At 47.0% G+C, this 23,291-nt stretch overlaps 1 protein-coding gene across 1 annotated transcript in view; it reads right to left on the reverse strand.

Moving 5' to 3' along the window:
* Window positions 1-841: 841 nt before the first annotated feature.
* Window positions 842-23,291, reverse strand: part of LOC138570319 (zinc finger protein 154-like) — a 115,931-nt gene continuing 93,481 nt past the window's right edge. The window contains exon 2 of the mRNA XM_069649102.1: window positions 842-5,834. Coding sequence (XP_069505203.1) covers window positions 5,124-5,630 — 507 coding nt within the window. The 5' untranslated portion in view covers window positions 5,631-5,834 and the 3' untranslated portion in view covers window positions 842-5,123. The remainder of the gene's footprint in view (window positions 5,835-23,291) is intronic.

The following is a 23,291-nucleotide window of genomic DNA, read 5'->3' on the forward strand; positions in this document are numbered from 1 at the left end:
CTCACTACCTGGGTCGATAAGATTAAAACTAGTCTTGAAGAAATATCATGCACTGAAGACCTTCTTATCTCAAATCCAGGCCGTGTCAAAAAAAACGACAGCAACAAGACTGGATCAACACGCTGGAGCTAGTACAGCAATATAATTCTCTAAAGCATCTTCCACCGACCCATAACAAACTAAAAGAACCCCTGAAATACTGCGAGAAATTCCCGGAGAAAAATTTAAGAATGATCTATCTCCACGCACGCTTAAACTTACTACACACTAGGGAAATTCTAGCAGCAAGATCTTCAACGCTGAATTCGGACTGCCGCTTATGCGGCGTCCCAAATCAAGTGGAAACGGTCCGCCACCTTCTCATGAACTGTCCGGCGCTATCAAATGAGAGACAAGCATTTATGACACCACTTATCAGTGACCCACTAGCCATCGACGAAGAAACCTGTTGGTCCCGTCTGATGGCAGGTGATTCAGCCAGATGGTCAAGAACTGCAGCTAAATTTCTGTTGCTGGCCCTGTCCAAAGCCAACATAGTTGCTAGTGGTCCCTAGTCAGCTACGTCTAGGAGGCTTGAGACTTTCAGGTGGGACTGTTCGGCAGACCCCATTTATGCCCGCTAGACCTGATTACTCGTCTCTTGACCCCCTAAGTGGTGTGATAATGCATCTCTTTTCTAATTGAAATTTAAGCAACGCATTAAAGAGAGAAACAGAAGCAGACTTTTTTACACTTTTGTAAAAACCAATAGGTTAACACAAACAAAAAAATTATAAAAATAAACTAAAGAATAAAACATGTAAAAGTTGGTCCATGTAAAAATGAAAAAAGAAGACGGGTCACCAGTCGCTGTTAACTTGTAATAAATACGGCCCTTATGAAGGACCCCAAGGTATGGATTCCACGATTATGAATGTAGCAATGGGGTGAGCACTGATATAAGAGTGCCAGTGAAGTAATGCACATGGGTAAAAAGATGAAGTACATTGATCAAGCTTGGAGTCTCACAAGATATCAGACATCCTCTGATAGTATACAAATAGTTAAAGGTACATTAATTGTCACTTCTACAAAATCATTGTAATTCTCTGAAATCTGCAAATAATACAATTAAAGCAAGATACCACATATGCACCAAATACAATTAAAGGAAGATACCACATATGCACCAAATACAATTAAAGGAAGATACCACATATGCACCAAATACAATTAAAGGAAGATAGATATAGTGATGAATGATGCCCATAATGTACCTCTAGTGAAAATATGGGATAAAGGCTACCATCTAATATTGCAATGGTAATACATCATATGCTGTTGTGTTGATCCTATATGGTGTGGTGACCGCAGGTCTCTATCTCCTGAAGACCCAAAGTGGTGGAGAGGATCTGTACAATGTTATAAAAAGGGTCCTAAATAGAATTCTTCATTCATTCCCTTGGGGCTGATGGAATCAAGTTGGTAAATCCAGAAGAGTTCCCTCTGTGCGAGCCTCTTTTGAAGCTCTCCCCCCCCCCCCTGGATGGGGGGTGGACCACTTCTAGAATGACTCATCTCATTTGTGCAATAGTGTGTCTGGCTTCTCGGAAGTGGTGATAAACTGCTGATTTGCTATTCTACATCCGGATGTTGGATTTGTATTCCGTTCAATGCTCCTTGGCGCATGTCTGATGGTTTGACCTACATAGTAAATGCCACAAGGGCATTTTAGAGCATAGATCACATTTTTCCTGCTGCAGGTTGCCTAGTCATGTAATTTCATCCTATTGCCCATATTCGGGAGGCGTATGTGATTCCCTTTCATGATATTCAAACAATGTTGGCAATTGAGCCATGGGAAAATGCCTGATTTCTGTCTGTGTGGTAAGGTCTGTGATTATATTTTGACTGGTTCTGCTTTGACCAGCGAGTCTCTAAGATTCTTTCCTCTTTTATATGCCATCACCATAGCGGTATTGGGAACAGTTTGTTCAGATAGGGGTCCAATAGGGGTCCAATTTATTGAAGCTCCAGTTCTTCCTAATGGTTCTCGCCACCTGATGGCTCTGTACTGAGAATTTAAGTGTGTGTATCAACCTGGCACTCTCCATTTTAGGTTTAGTGCGTAGAAGACCACTTCTCTGATGGCCTCCCACTCGTGTGCGGGCATCGTCTAAGATGTTAGGTGGATAACCCCTCATCCTGAATCTGTCAGACATTAGTTCATATTCTGTCTGGAGTGTGTTGATGTTGGAAACTATCCTCTTGAGCCTGAGGAATTGGCTCTATGGTAGGCTTTCTTTCCAGTGTTTTGGGTGAAAACTGTTGTAATGCAGGGTGTTGTTGATGTCGGTTGGTTTTTGGTAGATCGTGGTATTTAGTTCGTTGTTGGTCAAGGTCACTAGCACATCAAGAAAATGTAAATTAGGCTGTCCTATTTGCAGAGTAAATTTGATGTTATTGCTGCTCTGGTTAAGATACTCGTGAAATTGTGGAAACTCCTCTCTGTTTCCTCTCCAGATTGCAAAAATGTCATCGATATAATGTTTCCAGAACACCAACTTGGGCCTCCAGATGTCATTTTTGAGAATGCGTGTGGTCTTGAACAACAAAGAGTCTCAGACATATCAGAACACATCAATACCCCTCATCTGAGCTGTCTAGCCCAGGTAGACTGGTTCTACAGACATCAGCCTTCCCCTGTGGCAGCCACGTACCAGTCACCAGGGGCTATCCAGCCTCTCATTACAGCAGCTTGATTCCTTCTGCTCCCGTCGATGCCGGCCTCTTGTTGGGAGACTTTGCTATAGCTGCTTTTCTCTGTGATTTTGATTTGTAAGTTTCCTTTCTATTATATCAGCTTCTGTATTGGTCCAAGAGCTCTTAGTTCAGCCCCCTTCCCATCGTGCTCTTTTGGCCCCCGTCACATGACAGTGGATGGACAGCTGATATAAACCCATCAGCCATTTCAGATTGTCCAATACCCATGGGGCGTGTGGCACCATCCCAGCTCTCCTTCCACCCGACTCCGGTTTCTTCCCTCCTTGAGTCTTCTTCTCACAGATTTCTCCCCAGCTCTGAACCGGGGTGTAATCCGCCGAAAATTCGCGCTCATACCTCCGGCGGGAAATCCACCGGCAGTATGAGCGCGAAATTTCCCCATTGAGCCCAATGGGGAATGAGGCATTCCCGAATGGGCTCAATGGGGAATGGAGAATTCCAAATCCGCCAAACCCATAATCCGGCGCTAATAGCGCCGGTGGGTTTGGTGGTAGGGCAGATAGCGCCAGCGCTATTAGCGCCAGCATTACCGCCCAACTCGTGATGAGGCCCTTAGAGCTGACATTAAATGTGCATACTGTATGATTCCTGCACAATACCAGTGTGAGGTTTCTAAGCACGGGATCGGGATTTGAACCTGCGTTGCGCCATATTGTCTTGCTTCCAGGACAAATGCATTGCCCCTGAGCTATCTTTCCTCCTTCATATAACTGCTATAGTTTCTTGCTAGCCTAGCTGGTGTTGATTTGCAGCACTGGTAGAGGTTCTGGAGGAGTGGAAATGTTCTCTCTGTTGCTAGTCTGGCTGGTGTTGATTTGCAGCACCGGTAGAGGTTCTTGAGGAGTTGAAATGTTATTTGTGTTGCTAGCCTGTCTGGTGTTGATTTTCAGCACTGTGTAGAGGTTCTGGAGGAGTGGAAATATTCCTCCTGTTGCTAGCCTGTCTGGTGTTGATTTGCAGCACTGGGTAGAGGTTCTTGAGGAGTGCAAATATTCCTCCTGTTGCTAGCCTGTCTGGTGTTGCTTTTCAGCACTGTGTAGAGGTTCCTGAGGAGTGGAAATGTTGTTCCTGTTGCTAGCCTAGCTAGTGTTGATTTGCAGCACTGGTAGAGGTTCTTGAGGAGTGGAAATATTCCTGCTGTTGCTAGCCTGTCTGGTGTTGCTTTTCAGCACTGGTAGATGTTCTTGAGGAGTGGAAATATTCCTGCTGTTGCTAGCCTGTCTGGTGTTGCTTTTCAGCACTGTGTAGAGGTTCTGGAGGAGTGGAAATGTTCTCCCTGTTGCTAGTCTAGCTGGTATGGATGTCCAGCACTGGTAGAGGTGTTTGAGGCGTGGAAATGTTTCTCCTGTTCAATAGTCTAGCTGGTATTCATTTGCAGCACTGCTCATGATATTTGCTGTAATCTGCTAGGTCCCCTTTCATCATTATAAGTTGCATCTGCCTGAAATTGGGTACAGAGTCGGACCTGGGGTTTCTTGTCTTTTACCATTTTAAGCTTTTCTACAGTTACTTTTGGTATTTGTTGCCATTTCATTTCTATTTCATTTTTCGTGGCCATCTTTATTTCACCAATCAAAGGTAGTTAAATTGCTTATAATGTTCAAATGGGCCTTGATATATAATTTTGCCAAATAGTAGGTTTCGGGTTATCTGGTGGTGTTTTAATGTGCTGAATATTGTGTAGAATCCTCTCTCTATTTGTGCTTCTTGAAAGATCTTTGTTTCTCTTTACATGTAAAGAATTTCAAGTCGTCCTCTGTCAAGGTGGCATTTGTTAGTTTTGGTAAATGAATTCTTCTCAGTACTTTGGTTGTAATTATTCTAATCGGAGGTGTCTCAAGTATTGCCAGATCTACTCTTCATGAGACAATTCTTTATTTATATTCAGTATAGCTCAGGGTGTGAGGTAGATCTTTTGTTTCTGCTTTCTGTTTTCAGCATGGGGACAATTACCCTCTTGATAAATACTTATAATATTGGATCCCATGTATTTCCTGCATTTAAATTGCCATTAATGAGTTTAATTGCCTGATGCATCTTGTGCTGCAAGTCCAGATTGTTGCTGTGAATGTATTTTTTGTATGGCCAAGGCTTCATTGCGCTAATCCCTGACACAGTTTGCATCCACAAAATCCTTTCCCTTGGGAACTTCAGGGTCTTTAAAGACCCCCTAAAGACATTTTTTTTAAAGAATGTATCCTCTGATGGATTCTCAGTACTGAGGGTCACTGAAGCGTTTCTTACACTCTGTGTACTGGTAGGGCTTTCCCCAGTATGGATTCTCTCATGGCCCAGTATGGATTCTCTCATGGCGTTTAAGAACTGAGAGATGACTGAAGCGTTTCTTGCACTCTGTGCACTCATGGCGTCGCCCCAGTGTGGATCATCTCATGCTTGTACAAGTTTGCTTTGTGTGAAAAGCTTTTTGTGCACTCTGTGCACTTATATGGCTTCCCCCCAGTATGGATTATCTTATGAAGATTCAATATACTGCAATTGCTGAAGCTTTTCTTGCACTCTGTGCACTTGCGGTCCTTCACTCCAATATGGATCTTCTGATGGGTTCTCAGAGATGAAGGGTGAGTGAAGCGTTTCTTGCACTCTGTGCACTCATAGCGCATCTCCCCAGTGTGGATCATCTCATGCTTGTACAAGTTCGATTTGTGTGAAAAACATTTGTTGCACTCTGTGCACTTGAAAGGCTTCACCCCAGTATAGATTCTCTGATGGTATTGCAGAGAAGAAGGTAGACCAAAGCTTTTCTTGCACGCTGTGCACTCATAGGGCTTCCCCCCCGTGTGGATGTTCCGATGCTTGTACAGGTTTGATTTGTGGGTGAAGCTTTTCTCAGCCATGTGAAAAGTCATGTGCGTGATTTGACTGGACCTGTGACTGAAGCAGCAACCACAAACTCTGCAGCCCAATACCTCCTTGTTTGTATGGATTGTTGTTGATGTGCAGGGCACTGGGCTCTCCTGTGAGGGTGTGAATGGCTTTACAGGTTTAGTGGAATGGTGCTTCTGTGGTACCGCTCGTATTCCTCAACACAGCCCATCTTCTGGCTATGATCTCTGTTGAAAGAAAAGATGTAATATATTATTTATATCATTGTATATGCTGCAAGATAATGTTCTAATTACGTAGGAGTAGAATTAATTGCTCCTACTCTTCCTTGTCACAGTGCTTAACAATGTAAGATGCTTGCCTTCTTATTGTAGTCTACTCTCAAAAATGTTTCTGCCATTTTGTTCCACTCCTAATGTCAAGCACGGTATTAAGACTCCTTAACCTTCAGGGAACCTCCTGTACGATACATGGGAGAGGACGGTCCGTTCTCCATGTTAAGGGAGATGGATGTAGAGGAAGTTATAGGTCAAAAGGTAAAGAAGAAGAGTATGGTAATTAATTAGAACATTACCCATAATCCCTCCTCCTAATCTCAGTACGTACAATGAAGTGTAGCAAAGCTAAATCATCGGACCCTAGATCTTCAAGAAAAAGAGGCTGACACTTAATTGGTGCAAAATCTTGTATTTTGTCTGTGCAATTCTAAGTGATGCCTTTTTGCCCAAACATCCAGGGTGATAAACAGGCTTTCAGATGATTGAAGGGGGATGTTCTGTCCAGGTACGCACCCAGTCCACATGCAGGGATTTGGGGACCCCTTCAGTATATGAGGTGGAGCAGGAATAGCAGGAAGGGCGATGCCTTCTTGCCCAAACATCCAGGGTGATAAACAGGCTTTCAGATGATTGGAAGGGTGCTATTTCAATAGGTATGCACCCATCTTACATCTAAAGATTTGAGAACATTTTCAGTCTAAGGAGGTTAAACAGGAATACAGGAAGGATGATCACAGGCAGCATATGTAACGTTTGTGCTTAGAGGAGGGGTTGAACCTTCATGCAAGTGCTTCCAATCCCACCATCGGGAATGGTGGGCAACAGAGCATGGCACCAGGCTCACCGATCCTCTGGGAAAATGAGACTGCCACTAGATAAAGCGTCTTCATCAAGAATGTCATATCCAATAGAGACAAAGTGTTTGAAGGCAGGACCCTGGCGACTGTTTAGCACCAGCAGAAGGTCCCAGGTGGAGACAAGGGATACGACCACCAGAAAGAAAATGATGATGCTCGTGAGAAGCCTAGCTATGATCGATTTGTCAAGGTAGCTTGCACTCCAATGTCTCTGAATGCTCAGGAGGCTGCCCATTGAACCCTCGGGGAAGAGTGTGCCAACCCCAGATGAAGCCCCTCCTGAAGCAAGTGGGTGATGCTCATTGTGAATGATTGCCTTAGCTGCTTTTCTTTATTTTAATTAATAATGAAATGAAGCAGGTCATCTCCATCTCAGGAAATGTGTTCTTCTGACCAAACCCCCACCCTTTATAAACTCCATGCCAAAATCAAAGTGTACACATATGCCCCGCTTGACCCGTCTCCTGAAAGAGATGCAGCACATGCCCTCCAGTGGCACAGAGCAGGGTCAGAGGATACATGTGCCCTTTGACAAATGATGAGGGCACAAAGTTCTGCAGGCAGAGGTTGCATGTAATTCTATGCACCTCTGATTAAAATATCATACATAGGGGTCTATCATCCTGGTGGCAGAGTAAATGGTGAGAGGAAGACGTAGTGATGTCGGTATTGTGGCTGATAGAAAATAATTATCAAAGCCACATCCGTTGGCTATCATCCCAGTGTCAACCCTGTCGACAGGCCCGGTCTGAGGCTTTATTGAGAGGCAAAGCAGGATGCCTGTCTCCGTTGGCTTTCCAGGAGGCAGGGTAAGTCCCACCTGACATTCCCAGGATCTCCTACCAGGAGATACCCTGAGGGCTTCCTTTTTAAAAAAATGTGTGCTATAGTTCACAAAACTTTTACACCTTTTTAAATACATTATGAATACATAAATTCATTACATTAAATCCAATTTCATTTTGTTTCCATAAAAAAAGAAGAAAGCTCTAGCCATTAAATTAAAAAAAATCCAAAACAATAATTAGTGGAAACATCTCCTCGTGATTGTTGTACATTCACAAATTCCAACAGAGCCTCTATTCTCAGCCATCACTTATAAAGTGCCACGTTTAATCTATGGTCAGAATCCCTTTCTCCTACTGCCTTTCCGGTGACCATCCAATAGAGGTAAATAGTTTCTTTTTTTTTTTTTTTTGAAAAACGACAGTTTGAAATTGTATTACAAACTTTTGTTTCACAACAGCCGAATTAACTTTCGAACCAACACCAACAGATCAAATCAGAATCAAACACATCAAAACAATCCAAAAAGGAGAGAACAGAGGCCAAACAAAGAAGGAAGGAAAATTTGACATTAAATATCTGTTTTCAAAATCATGTCAAAATAGTTCACAGTTGCACAAACAAGTTGTGTGCTGTGACCAGAGATGATCCTAGCCCAACACGTCTCCATGTCATCATCCAGAGGTGCAAATTAACCCAGATGCAACGATCGCTGGATAGTTGTTCGCTGACATTCAACTAGTAGATGTTTAGTGGTTTCTATCGAAGATTCACAAAAACGACACAGATTGTCTTTTAAGGATGGCTCCCTTCTTTGCCATAGGACTTCCTTGGTTTTTAGGATGTTGGCTCGAAACCGTAAGAATTGAGCTCTATGATAGCGGGATGGGCAATGTAAAAGGTAGCGGGCTGGTTCATTAAGTTTCCTAGAGTCATGATCCATCACTTTTGTTGACTTCAGCTTTTTTTTTTTCGTCATTATTGATGCTCCATGCCCAATAATCACATTTCTTTTTTGCATGTTGTGGCCGAAGTAGGAGTTCTTCATTGCTGATGTTTGCTGCAGATAGATACGCCACTAATTTGCAAAACCAAGTATTAAGAAGATCAGACTTTTTTGGCATCTGGTTTAAAGTAAACAATTTGTATAGGTGCCGGCGCCTCCAAGGACATTTTACGCAGCGTTGCTAATGAGTTCCATACCATTTTCATGTGTAGGGAGTTAATGGTTAGTTCATATCTCACAATAGCAATAGGAGTGGACTGTGGGCGCTTCAAAACCCTCCCCCAAAAGTGACCTTCTAAAACATGCCAGGTTTGCTCACTTATGTTCCAACCTGCAATAGCCCTGAAGATCATTACTGGCACCACTTTTTGCTGATAGAATTTATGACGGGTTCCAGAGAACATTTACCGTAGTTCCTGTTAATTTTTACAGCTTGCAGTGTTAATTTCTTCATGTTAGAAGCTAGTCCTGTCACCCATTGCTGTTCTCTGATGGAATTATTGAATTGTATACCCAAGTATCTTATTGAGTCAACAGATGAAATAATAGCTTCTGTAATTTTCCACCTAAAGGATTTATCCTTTTTTCCTTTGACATTTCCAATTGAAACAATCTTTGTTTTTGTGGTGTTTATGGTTAGTTCATTTCGATCCATATATTTTTGCAGACCTGTTAGTAGCCTCTGCAGCCCAATTTGCGTTCGATCCATCAGTACCAAATCGTCTGCAAATACGATACATTTGATTGCGGTTTGGTTTATTTTGGGGGAGAAGCATGGAATTTGCATGAGAAAGGTTGGTAAGTCTGCCAGAAACAACTTAAATAGCTCTGCGGCTAAGGGGCAACCTTGCTTGACACCTTTTTGGGTCATGATGGAGTTGGTAAGCAGCCCGTTGTTATTCAACCTCACTTTGATTGAGGTATGGGCATGTAACGCCATTATTGGTTCCAAGATAGATGCAGGACAGCACCACTTCTGTAGTTTTGCCCACAACAGGTTGCGATTTACACCATCGAAAGCTTGTTTCAAGTCGATGAAGGCAAGATGTAATTTGCCATTTGATTTCATGGTTTCCAATTTTAAGATTGTTAGGATGAGTAAGTTAACATCAACCCCAACACCTTTTGTGAACCCGGTCTGCCAAATGTCATTTATTAGCAAGTTTTCTGCCCATTTGGCAAGTTTGATGCGCAGGTTTGAGCCAAATATTTTACCGATCGTATCTAGCAGGGCGATTGGGCGATAGTTGTTTGGGTCGTCCCAACTGCCCCGCTTATGGATCGGAACGATAATCGCAGTCCTCCAAGAGTCTGGCAATTTTTTTAGCCAATCTGATTTTAGTGAAGAGATTTCCAATAAAAGCTGCCCACTCTTTTGGATATCGTTTTAGGTCGATATTTGAAATCAAATCTGGCCCAGCAGCGCGTGAGTTCTTTAGCGCCTTGATAGCAATAATAAGGTCGTCGTGTTCCATTAGCACGTCCCATTGTGTATCCACAGAGCTAGGCGTTGTCACATCGTTACCATCTGAGTTTTGGAAGACCAAAGAAAAATGCCATTCCCATATGTCGCCTGAGATGGTGTTTATTACATATGGGGTGCTTTTGGAGAAGTCCATATTCAGTATCTTCCAAATATCACGAGTGTTCTTTGGCATGATTAGGCGTAACATGTGTTCCTCACGATCTTGCTCTATTATTTTTGCCTGCGACCTTGCCCAATTCGTATACCGCGTACGTCTAGCTTTTATTGCTTGTTGAGCCTCGGATTTTGGTAAGCGTTTCTTTAATCGCCTTAAATCTTTCAGCATTGCCTTTTTCTCATCGTGCAGCACCTTACAATAAATATGTTGGTGAGACCGACCTTGATTTTGAGACCCAACTCCAGGCATTTTGAAGGCAGTCAGCAGGGCAGTATAATCTGCCCCATGATTATCTGGAATGTTCATAAGCTTTGTGCTGAGCCCTTGGATCTGGTTGCCGCTTAATCGTAGACGATTTCCACCTGAATTTACTTCCAAAGTGATGTTACTTGAGCAGTCTGGCAAAGGCATTTCCATCACCATGCAGAGTTGTAACAGGCAGTGGTCACTATATTTCATTCGTTTTATTTCTAATTCAACAATCATGGTTGCAAGATTACTTGAAATCCATATGTCATCGAGAATGCTGTTTGTGGATTCACGATGCCACGTTGGCTTAGCAGGGATGTCTGCTTTAGTTGTTCCATTTAGCATGTGTATATCACGAATCGACATGGCAGTCTGCCAACGGCTCTCTCTATCGTCAATCAAGGCGAGAGGGACCAACTGATAATTCCCCGACAAATGTTCAAACCTGAACCAATTGCAATTCAAGTCCCCGCAGCAAATCACTGATATCTTGGTGTAGGTCAGCATTGCGACGTCGATTAATTCAGCAATTGCGGATATAAAGATGTCTGACCTGATCTTTGTCGGGTTCCAGTAAGTGTTTATAATCAGAAGGTATTTTCTCGCGTTATCTTTTTTGACCGTTGTTTGCATGATTGTACCTTGTACATATGGATTGGGATTTTTAGACTCAAGCACAGCCCATGATCTTGATATCCTCACCATGGTTATAAGGCCAGAGCTTGGACGGCCTTTTGCATTTTTTACTGCTGGATTTAAAAATACAGTAAATCCATCGCAGATGGAAGGTGAGCAGAGCCAAGTTTCTTGCAAACATAAAATGAAGACATTTGCTAGCGGTGTTTCAAAATCTTTAAATAAGTGCTTGTATCCACATGTGTTCCAGGAAATGAAAAGGATTGAATTGCCAGAATTATTCAGTCATGGCTAATGTTGGTTTCTAGGCCCATTATCTTTGGTATTTTTTACAGTAGCTTTTCTTTGCGGGACACATTGATTGTCTTAGAGCAGCCGCATCAACTGGTTTCATTGGTTTCTTAGATCCATCTTTGGAGCATTCAGGTCGATTTGAAACTTCACAATCTGGTTCAACCAGTATTTCGAAACCAAAGAACAACAGTTCATCACTTGCATTTAGAAGGGTGCTGCATACAGTAGCTGAGTTGATATGTAACAAGACCTGGTCTGAACATTTTTCAGTAGCATACTCCACGATTCGTATGTCGTCAGAGACGATAGTTCGCAGCGAAGGTACGCACTTGAACAGTTTCAAAATGTTCGTTCGGTTTAAATTTACTTCAGCTTCGTCGCTTTGGATGTTTTGTAGCCGCAACTTGCGGCAGCCGCTTTGCTCTCTGCGGTTAGTCAACTCATGCACTCGATTTTTAAAGTGATTACGTAGGTTGCTTTGATTTGAAGTAAATTTAGGATTCAACTGTGACACCACTGTTTGGGCATGGAAAGATTTTCCTGAGCCTCTCGAACCTCTTTGCCTGTGCGCCATCGTTGGTTTTGTTGGTTTTGCCGTGTCCTTATTTGGACTCGCATCAGAGGACTGAGAGGGGGCAGCACGAGAGCAGGACAAAATGTCTGCTACATCGCGCTCATCTTGCAATGAATAGGTAGACAGATCACAAAGATATATATATAAAATATTGTGTCACCAGTCACCTTGGGGCGAGTGCATTTCTCTTAGGTCGAGTATGTTTACCTAAAGAACTCGCCCTGAAGGTCTAGTGGGATTTTTAAGAATTTGCAAGGCATGCCTGCTGCATCAAGACAGTTGCCTGTAAGGAGCTAAACCTGAGTTCTGATCTTAAAGCTTGTACCTGAACACTTTGTGTTAGCCCCAATGTTCCTCTCCAAATCTTAGCTTCCAATATGCTGAGCCAGCTGATTTTTGCCTGCAGTCATTTTTCCAGGCCATAAGAGGCCACCGGGATAATACATTACTTATATACTGTGATGCTCCCAGTGAGGCTGAAACCTGCTGTTTAATTAGCGAACGTTTTGGTCATAGCGTTAAGGGCCCGGGCCTTAATACATGTTTCTTGTCATATTGCAGTTCATTTTTCCCATTAAGGATTACCCGCAAATATTTACATTCTTTTACCCGCACATAACAATGGCCGCTGTTTCCTTTTCTATTTGGGGCAAAAATCATATGTTTGGTCTTGTCATAGTTTAGTTTCAACTTATGTTTGGGGCAAATCCATACCAGTAGCCTGCTGAATGATTTCAGCCCACAATTGTCTGGTCCAGAAGGACCAGACCAACTGCGTATGAAACCCATCCAATCCCCTGTGTTTCAATTGTAGGTGGGAAGTTATTCACCTCCCAAAACCAATGGAAAGTCAGCCATGTACAGGTTGAATAGCAAAGGTGCCAACACACAGCCATATTTTATTCCCTTCCTTATAGGAATATCACTGGTGCTTGTGTCTATGCGTGCCAACCTAACCTGCACAGTGTTGTCGATGTGGAATGATTTCATCCCTCACAGCAAATCGACCGGTAGCCCCCAACTTTACAGCTTTCTGCCATAATGTGTCATGATTCACCACGTTGAATGCTGATTTGAAGTCCAGGGACAGCACATGCAGAGGGGAACTGGCATGGGACCTTACTCTATTGATAAGGATGTTGAGTAACAGCCAACTATGCACTGTCCCAGAACCAGCTCTGAAACCAATCGGAAATTGGCTGAGGATTTGGCGTTCAGATACCCAAGTCTTTAACCCATCACGGATTAAATTCCCAAACAGCTTCCCTGATGCATCAAGCATTGACAGGAGTCTATAGTTCATAGGGTTGATTTGATTACATTTCTTGGAGAAGGGGATTAATATAGCCTTTTTCCAGCTTTTTGGTAATATCCCCTCTCTACATACCAACCTAAATAATTCCCATAGTAGGTGTCCCCACAATTCAGGAGTTTGTTTTAATAGCAAATTTGGTATCCCGTCTGAGCCTGGGGCCCGGGAGCCCTTTAATTTCCTAATCTTCTCGATGATCTCCTATTTGTCCGTAGTTATATTAAATGGATCACAGTTCTTTTGCGAAGGAGTTGGCTCCTGACTGTCGCCACTGAACATTTTTAGTACGTACTGGTCCAAGTATATCCATCAGTGGGGTTAGTTATATTCCTTACTGCACCCACCCCGCACATCACTGAATGATCTTCAAATCTTTTTATCATCTGCTTTTGTGATGAGCGCTTGTATTGCTCATTTGCCTCCACCCCTTTGTAGGTATTTTTGTTGGTTTTGATTAAAGAGAACTTCAGATCCATGGTTATATCTTGTTTTAATATATGCCTGATACATAAGATGGGAGTTTCCTCCTGCGGCTGTATGTGTACTACTGTTCCAGGCATATCCCTGGAGCTGTCTGGATAGAAGCAGGGGGACATGCTCTGATCACATCCCTGGAGCTGTCTGGATAGAAGCAGGGGGACATGCTCTGATCACATCCCTGGAGCTGTCTGGATAGAAGCAGGGGGACATGCTCTGATCACATCCCTGGAGCTGTCTGGATAGAAGCAGGGGGACATGCTCTGATCACATCCCTGGAGCTGTCTGGATAGAAGCAGGGGGACATGCTCTGATCACATCCCTGGAGCTGTCTGGATAGAAGCAGGGGGACATGCTCTGATCACATCCCTGGAGCTGTCTATATCAAAGCAGGGGGACATGTTCTGAACACATCCCTGGAGCTGTCTGGATAGAAGCAGGGGGACATGGTCTGATCACATCCCTGGAGCTGTCTGGATAGAAGCAGGGGGACATGCTCTGATCACATCCCTGGAGCTGTCTGGATAGAAGCAGGGGGACATGCTCTGATCACATCCCTGGAGCTGTCTATATGAAAGCAGGGGGACATGCTCTGAACACATCCCTGGAGCTGTCTGGATAGAAGCAGGGGGACATGCTCTGATCACATCCCTGGAGCTGTCTATATGAAAGCAGGGGGAAATGCTCTGATCACATCCCTGGAGCTGTCTGGATGAAAGCAGGGGGACATGCTCTGATCACATCCCTTGAGCTGTCTGGATGAAAGCAGGGGGACATGCTCTGATCACATCCCTGGAGCTGTCTGGATGAAAGCAGGGGGACATGCTCTGATCACATCCCTGGAGCTGTCTGGATAGAAGCAGGGGGACATGCTCTGATCACAACCCTGGAGCTGTCTATATGAAAGCAGGGGGACATGCTCTGATAACATCCCTTGAGCTGTCTGGATGAAAGCAGGGGGACATGCTCTGATCACATCCCTGGAGCTGTCTGGATGAAAGCAGGGGGACATGCTCTGATCACATCCCTGGAGCTGTCTGGATAGTAGCAGGGGGACATGCTCTGATCACATCCCTGGAGCTGTCTATATGAAAGCAGGGGGACATGCTCTGATAACATCCCTGGAGCTGTCTATATGAAAGCAGGGGGACATGCTCTGATCACATCCCTGGAGCTGTCTGGATGAAATCTGGGGGACATGCTCTGATCACATCCTGGAGCTGTCTGGATGAAAGCAGGGGGACATTCTCTGATAACATCCCTCGAGCTGTCTGGATGAAAGCAGGGGGACATGCTCTAAACACGTCCCTGGAGATGTCTGGATGAAAGCAGGGGGACATGCTCTGATCACATCCCTGGAGATGTCTGGATGAAAGCAGGGGGATATGCTCTGATCACGTCCCTGGAGCTGTCTGGATGAAAGCAGGGGGACATGCTCTGATCACGTCCCTGGAGCTGTCTGGATGAAAGCAGGGGGACATGCTCTGATCACATCCCTCGAGCTGTCTGGATGAAAGCAGGGGGACATTCTCTGATCACATCCCTGCAGCTGCCTGGATGAAAGCAGGGGGACATGTTCTAAACACATCCCTGGAGATGTCTGGATGAAAGCAGGGGGACATGCTCTGATCACATCCCTCGAGCTGTCTGGATGAAAGCAGGGGGACATGCTCTGATCACATCCCTGGAGATGTCTGGATGAAAGCAGGGGGATATGCTCTGATCACGTCCCTGGAGCTGTCTGGACATTCTCTGATCACATCCCTGCAGCTGCCTGGATGAAAGCAGGGGCACATGTTCTAAACACATCCCTGGAGATGTCTGGATGAAAGCAGGGGGACATGCTCTGATCACATCCCTCGAGCTGTCTGGATGAAAGCAGGGGGACATGCTCTGATCACATACCTTGAGATGTCTGGATGAAAGCAGGGGGATATGCTCTGATCACGTCCCTGGAGCTGTCTGGATGAAAGCAGGGGGACATGCTCTGATCACGTCCCTGGAGCTGTCTGGATGAAAGCAGGGGGACATTCTCTGATCACATCCCTGGAGCTGTCTGGATGAAAGCAGGGGGACATGCTCTGATCACATCCCTGGAGCTGTCCGGATGAAAGCAGGGGGATATGCTCTGATCATATCCCTGGAGGTGTCTGGGTGAAAGAAGAATGCAGGGGGACATGCTCTGAAAGCAGGGGGATATGCTCTGATCATATCCCTGGAGCTGTCTGTATGAAAGCAGGGGGATATGCTCTGATCACATCCCTGGAGATGACTGGATGAAAGCAGGGGGATATGCTCTGATCACATCCCTGGAGCTGTCTGGATTAAAGCAGGGGGATATGCTCTGATCACATCCGTGGAGCTGTCTGGATGAAAGCAGAAAGCAGGGGAACATGCTCTGATTATATCCCTCGAGCTGTCTGGAAGAAAGCAGGGGGACATGCTCTGATCACATCCCTGGAGCTGTCTGGATGAAAGCAGGGGGACATGGTCTGATCACATCCCTGGAGATGTCTGGATGAAAGCTGAAAGCAGGGGAACATGCTCTGATCACATTCCTTGAGCTGTCTGGATGAAAGCAGGGGGACATGCTCAGATCACATCCCTGGATCTGTCTGGATGAAAGCAGGGGGACATGCTCTGATCGCATCCCCGGAGCTGTCTGGCTAAAAGTAGGGGGACATGCTCTGATCACATCCCTGGAGATGTCTGGATGAAAGCAGAAAGCAGAGGAACATGCTCTGATCACATCCCTGGAGCTGTCTGGATGAAAGCAGGGGGACATGCTCTGATCACATCCCTGGAGCTGTCTATATGAAAGCAGGGGGACATGCTCTGAACACATCCCTGGAGCTGTCTGGATGAAAGCAGGGGGACATGCTCTGATCACATCCGTGGAGCTGTCTGGATGAAAGCAGGGGGACATGCTCTGATCACATCCCTGGAGCTGTCTGGATGAAAGCAGGGGGACATGCTCTGAACACATCCCTGGAGCTGTCTGGATGAAAGCAGGGGGACATGCTCTGATCACATCCCTGGAGCTGTCTATACGAAAGCAGGGGGACATGCTCTGATCACATCCCTGGAGCTGTCTGGATGAAGCAGGGGGACATGCTCTGATCACATCCCTGGGGCTGTCTGGATAAAAGCAGGGGGACATGCTCTGATCACATCCCTGGAGATGTCTGGATGAAAGCAGAAAGCAGAGGAACATGCTCTTATCACATCCCTGGAGGTGTCTGGATGAAAGCAGAAAGCAGAGGAACATGCTCTGAACACATCCCTGGAGCAGTCTGGATGAAAGCAGAAAGCAGGGGGACATGCTGTGATCACATCCCTGGTGCTGTCTGGATGAAAGCAGGGGGACATGCTCTGATCACATCCCTTGAGCTGTCTGGATGAAAGCAGGGGGACATGCTCTGATCACATCCCTGGAGCTGTCTGGATGAAAGCAGGGGGACATGCTCTGATCACATCCCTGGAGCTGTCTGGATAGAAGCAGGGAGACATGCTCTGATCACATCCCTGGAGCTGTCCGGATGAAAGCAGGGGGATATGCTCTGATCATATCCCTGGAGGTGTCTGGGTGAAAGAAGAATGCAGGGGGACATGCTCTGAAAGCAGGAGGATATGCTCTGATCATATCCCTGGAGCTGTCTGTATGAAAGCAGGGGGATATGCTCTGATCACATCCCTGGAGATGTCTGGATGAAAGCAGGGGGATATGCTCTGATCACATCCCTGGAGCTGTCTGGATTAAAGCAGGGGGATATGCTCTGATCACATCCGTGGAGCTGTCTGGATGAAAGCAGAAAGCAGGGGAACATGCTCTGATTATATCCCTCGAGCTGTCTGGAAGAAAGCAGGGGGACATGCTCTGATCCCATCCCTGGAGCTGTCTGGATGAAAGCAGGGGGACATGGTCTGATCACATCCCTGGAGATGTCTGGATGAAAGCAGAAAGCAGGGGAACATGCTCTGATCACATTCCTCGAGCTGTCTGGATGAAAGCAGGGGGACATGCTCTGATCACATCCCTGGAGCTGTCTGGATGAAAGCAGGGGGACATGCTCTGATCACATCCCTGGAGCTGTCTGGATGAAAGCAGGGGGACATGCTCTGAACACATCCCTGGAGCTGTCTGGATGAAAGCAGGGGGACATGCTCTGATCACATCCCTGGAGCTGTCTATACGAAAGCAGGGGGACATGCTCTGATCACATCCCTGGAGCTGTCTGGATGAAGCAGGGGGACATGCTCTGATCACATCCCTGGGGCTGTCTGGATAAAAGCAGGGGGACATGCTCTGATCACATCCCTGAAGATGTCTGGATGAAAGCAGAAAGCAGAGGAACATGCTCTTATCACATCCCTGGAGGTGTCTGGATGAAAGCAGAAAGCAGAGGAACATGCTCTGAACACATCCCTGGAGCAGTCTGGATGAAAGCAGAAAGCAGGGGGACATGCTGTGATCACATCCCTGGAGCTGTCTGGATGAAAGCAGGGGGACATGCTCTGATCACATCCCTTGAGCTGTCTGGATGAAAGCAGGGGGACATGCTCTGATCACATCCCTGGAGCTGTCTGGATGAAAGCAGGGGGATATGCTCTGATCACATCCCTGGAGCTGTCTGGATAGAAGCAGGGAGACATGCTCTGATCACATCCCTGGAGCTGTCCGGATGAAAGCAGGGGGATATGCTCTGATCATATCCCTGGAGGTGTCTGGGTGAAAGAAGAATGCAGGGGGACATGCTCTGAAAGCAGGGGGATATGCTCTGATCATATCCCTGGAGCTGTCTGTATGAAAGCAGGGGGATATGATCTGATCACATCCCTGGAGCTGTCTGGATTAAAGCAGGGGGATATGCTCTGATCACATCCCTGGAGCTGTCTGGATTAAAGCAGGGGGATATGCTCTGATCACATCCGTGGAGCTGTCTGGATGAAAGCAGAAAGCAGGGGAACATGCTCTGATTATATCCCTCGAGCTGTCTGGAAGAAAGCAGGGGGAAATGCTCTGATCACATCCCTGGAGCTGTCTGGATGAAAGCAGGGGGACATGGTCTGATCACATCCCTGGAGATGTCTGGATGAAAGCAGAAAGCAGGGGAACATGCTCTGATCACATTCCTCGAGCTGTCTGGATGAAAGCAGGGGGACATGCTCAGATCACATCCCTGGATCTGTCTGGATGAAAGCAGGGGGACATGCTCTGATCACATCCCTCGAGCTGTCTGGATGAAAGCAGGGGGACATGCTCTGATCACATCCCTGGAGATGTCTGGATGAAAGCAGGGGGATATGCTCTGATCACGTCCCTGGAGCTGTCTGGACATTCTCTGATCACATCCCTGCAGCTGCCTGGATGAAAGCAGGGGCACATGTTCTAAACACATCCCTGGAGATGTCTGGATGAAAGCAGGGGGACATGCTCTGATCACATCCCTCGAGCTGTCTGGATGAAAGCAGGGGGACATGCTCTGATCACATACCTGGAGATGTCTGGATGAAAGCAGGGGGATATGCTCTGATCACGTCCCTGGAGCTGTCTGGATGAAAGCAGGGGGACATGCTCTGATCACGTCCCTGGAGCTGTCTGGATGAAAGCAGGGGGACATGCTCTGATCACATCCCTGGAGCTGTCTGGATGAAAGCAGGGGGACATGCTCTGATCACATCCCTCGAGCTGTCTGGATGAAAGCAGGGGGACATGCTCTGATCACATCCCTGGAGATGTCTGGATGAAAGCAGGGGGATATGCTCTGATCACGTCCCTGGAGCTGTCTGGACATTCTCTGATCACATCCCTGCAGCTGCCTGGATGAAAGCAGGGGCACATGTTCTAAACACATCCCTGGAGATGTCTGGATGAAAGCAGGGGGACATGCTCTGATCACATCCCTCGAGCTGTCTGGATGAAAGCAGGGGGACATGCTCTGATCACATACCTGGAGATGTCTGGATGAAAGCAGGGGGATATGCTCTGATCACGTCCCTGGAGCTGTCTGGATGAAAGCAGGGGGACATGCTCTGATCACGTCCCTGGAGCTGTCTGGATGAAAGCAGGGGGACATGCTCTGATCACATCCCTGGAGCTGTCTGGATGAAAGCAGGGGGACATGCTCTGATCACATCCCTGGAGCTGTCCGGATGAAAGCAGGGGGATATGCTCTGATCATATCCCTGGAGGTGTCTGGGTGAAAGAAGAATGCAGGGGGACATGCTCTGAAAGCAGGGGGATATGCTCTGATCATATCCCTGGAGCTGTCTGTATGAAAGCAGGGGGATATGCTCTGATCACATCCCTGGAGATGACTGGATGAAAGCAGGGGGACATGCTCTGATCACATCCCTCGAGCTGTCTGGATGAAAGCAGGGGGACATTCTCTGATCACATCCCTGCAGCTGCCTGGATGAAAGCAGGGGGACATGTTCTAAACACATCCCTGGAGATGTCTGGATGAAAGCAGGGGGACATGCTCTGATCACATCCCTCGAGCTGTCTGGATGAAAGCAGGGGGACATGCTCTGATCACATCCCTGGAGATGTCTGGATGAAAGCAGGGGGATATGCTCTGATCACGTCCCTGGAGCTGTCTGGACATTCTCTGATCACATCCCTGCAGCTGCCTGGATGAAAGCAGGGGCACATGTTCTAAACACATCCCTGGAGATGTCTGGATGAAAGCAGGGGGACATGCTCTGATCACATCCCTCGAGCTGTCTGGATGAAAGCAGGGGGACATGCTCTGATCACATACCTGGAGATGTCTGGATGAAAGCAGGGGGATATGCTCTGATCACGTCCCTGGAGCTGTCTGGATGAAAGCAGGGGGACATGCTCTGATCACGTCCCTGGAGCTGTCTGGATGAAAGCAGGGGGACATGCTCTGATCACATCCCTGGAGCTGTCTGGATGAAAGCAGGGGGACATGCTCTGATCACATCCCTGGAGCTGTCCGGATGAAAGCAGGGGGATATGCTCTGATCATATCCCTGGAGGTGTCTGGGTGAAAGAAGAATGCAGGGGGACATGCTCTGAAAGCAGGGGGATATGCTCTGATCATATCCCTGGAGCTGTCTGTATGAAAGCAGGAGGATATGCTCTGATCACATCCCTGGAGATGACTGGATGAAAGCAGGGGGATATGCTCTGATCACATCCCTGGAGCTGTCTGGATTAAAGCAGGGGGATATGCTCTGATCACATCCGTGGAGCTGTCTGGATGAAAGCAGAAAGCAGGGGAACATGCTCTGATTATATCCCTCGAGCTGTCTGGAAGAAAGCATGGGGACATGCTCTGATCACATCCCTGGAGCTGTCTGGATGAAAGCAGGGGGACATGATCTGATCACATCCCTGGAGATGTCTGGATGAAAGCTGAAAGCAGGGGAACATGCTCTGATCACATTCCTTGAGCTGTCTGGATGAAAGCAGGGGGACATGCTCAGATCACATCCCTGGAGCTGTCTGGATGAAAGCAGGGGGACATGCTCTGATCACATCCCTGGAGCTGTCTATATGAAAGCAGGGGGACATGCTCTGAACACATCCCTGGAGCTGTCTGGATGAAAGCAGGGGGACATGCTCTGATCACATCCCTGGAGCTGTCTGGATGAAAGCAGGGGGACATGCTCTGAACACATCCCTGGAGCTGTCTGGATGAAAGCAGGGGGACATGCTCTGATCACATCCCTGGAGCTGTCTATACGAAAGCAGGGGGAGTTGCTCTGATCACATCCCTGGAGCTGTCTGGATGAAGCAGGGGGACATGCTCTGATCACATCCCTGGGGCTGTCTGGATAAAAGCAGGGGGACATGCTCTGATCACATCCCTGGAGATGTCTGGATGAAAGCAGAAAGCAGAGGAACATGCTCTTATCACATCCCTGGAGGTGTCTGGATGAAAGCAGAAAGCAGAGGAACATGCTCTGAACACATCCCTGGAGCAGTTTGGATGAAAGCAGAAAGCAGGGGGACATGCTGTGATCACATCCCTGGAGCTGTCTGGATGAAAGCAGGGGGACATGCTCTGATCACATCCCTTGAGCTGTCTGGATGAAAGCAGGGGGACATGCTCTGATCACATCCCTGGAGCTGTCTGGATGAAAGCAGGGGGACATGCTCTGATCACATCCCTGGAGCTGTCTGGATAGAAGCAGGGAGACATGCTCTGATCACATCCCTGGAGCTGTCCGGATGAAAGCAGGGGGATATGCTCTGATCATATCCCTGGAGGTGTCTGGGTGAAAGAAGAATGCAGGGGGACATGCTCTGAAAGCAGGGGGATATGCTCTGATCATATCCCTGGAGCTGTCTGTATGAAAGCAGGGGGATATGCTCTGATCACATCCCTGGAGATGTCTGGATGAAAGCAGGGGGATATGCTCTGATCACATCCCTGGAGCTGTCTGGATTAAAGCAGGGGGATATGCTCTGATCACATCCGTGGAGCTGTCTGGATGAAAGCAGAAAGCAGGGGAACATGCTCTGATTATATCCCTCGAGCTGTCTGGAAGAAAGCAGGGGGACATGCTCTGATCCCATCCCTGGAGCTGTCTGGATGAAAGCAGGGGGACATGGTCTGATCACATCCCTGGAGATGTCTGGATGAAAGCAGAAAGCAGGGGAACATGCTCTGATCACATTCCTCGAGCTGTCTGGATGAAAGCAGGGGGACATGCTCTGATCACATCCCTGGAGCTGTCTGGATGAAAGCAGGGGGACATGCTCTGATCACATCCCTGGAGCTGTCTGGATGAAAGCAGGGGGACATGCTCTGAACACATCCCTGGAGCTGTCTGGATGAAAGCAGGGGGACATGCTCTGATCACATCCCTGGAGCTGTCTATACGAAAGCAGGGGGACATGCTCTGATCACATCCCTGGAGCTGTCTGGATGAAGCAGGGGGACATGCTCTGATCACATCCCTGGGGCTGTCTGGATAAAAGCAGGGGGACATGCTCTGATCACATCCCTGAAGATGTCTGGATGAAAGCAGAAAGCAGAGGAACATGCTCTTATCACATCCCTGGAGGTGTCTGGATGAAAGCAGAAAGCAGAGGAACATGCTCTGAACACATCCCTGGAGCAGTCTGGATGAAAGCAGAAAGCAGGGGGACATGCTGTGATCACATCCCTGGAGCTGTCTGGATGAAAGCAGGGGGACATGCTCTGATCACATCCCTTGAGCTGTCTGGATGAAAGCAGGGGGACATGGTCTGATCACATCCCTGGAGCTGTCTGGATGAAAGCAGGGGGATATGCTCTGATCACATCCCTGGAGCTGTCTGGATAGAAGCAGGGAGACATGCTCTGATCACATCCCTGGAGCTGTCCGGATGAAAGCAGGGGGATATGCTCTGATCATATCCCTGGAGGTGTCTGGGTGAAAGAAGAATGCAGGGGGACATGCTCTGAAAGCAGGGGGATATGCTCTGATCATATCCCTGGAGCTGTCTGTATGAAAGCAGGGGGATATGCTCTGATCACATCCCTGGAGCTGTCTGGATTAAAGCAGGGGGATATGCTCTGATCACATCCGTGGAGCTGTCTGGATGAAAGCAG

Source organism: Ambystoma mexicanum, chromosome 2q, assembly GCF_040938575.1.
Source record: "Ambystoma mexicanum isolate Mex_15411 chromosome 2q, UKY_AmexF1_1, whole genome shotgun sequence".
In the NCBI taxonomy this organism is placed as follows: Eukaryota; Metazoa; Chordata; class Amphibia; order Caudata; family Ambystomatidae; genus Ambystoma; species Ambystoma mexicanum.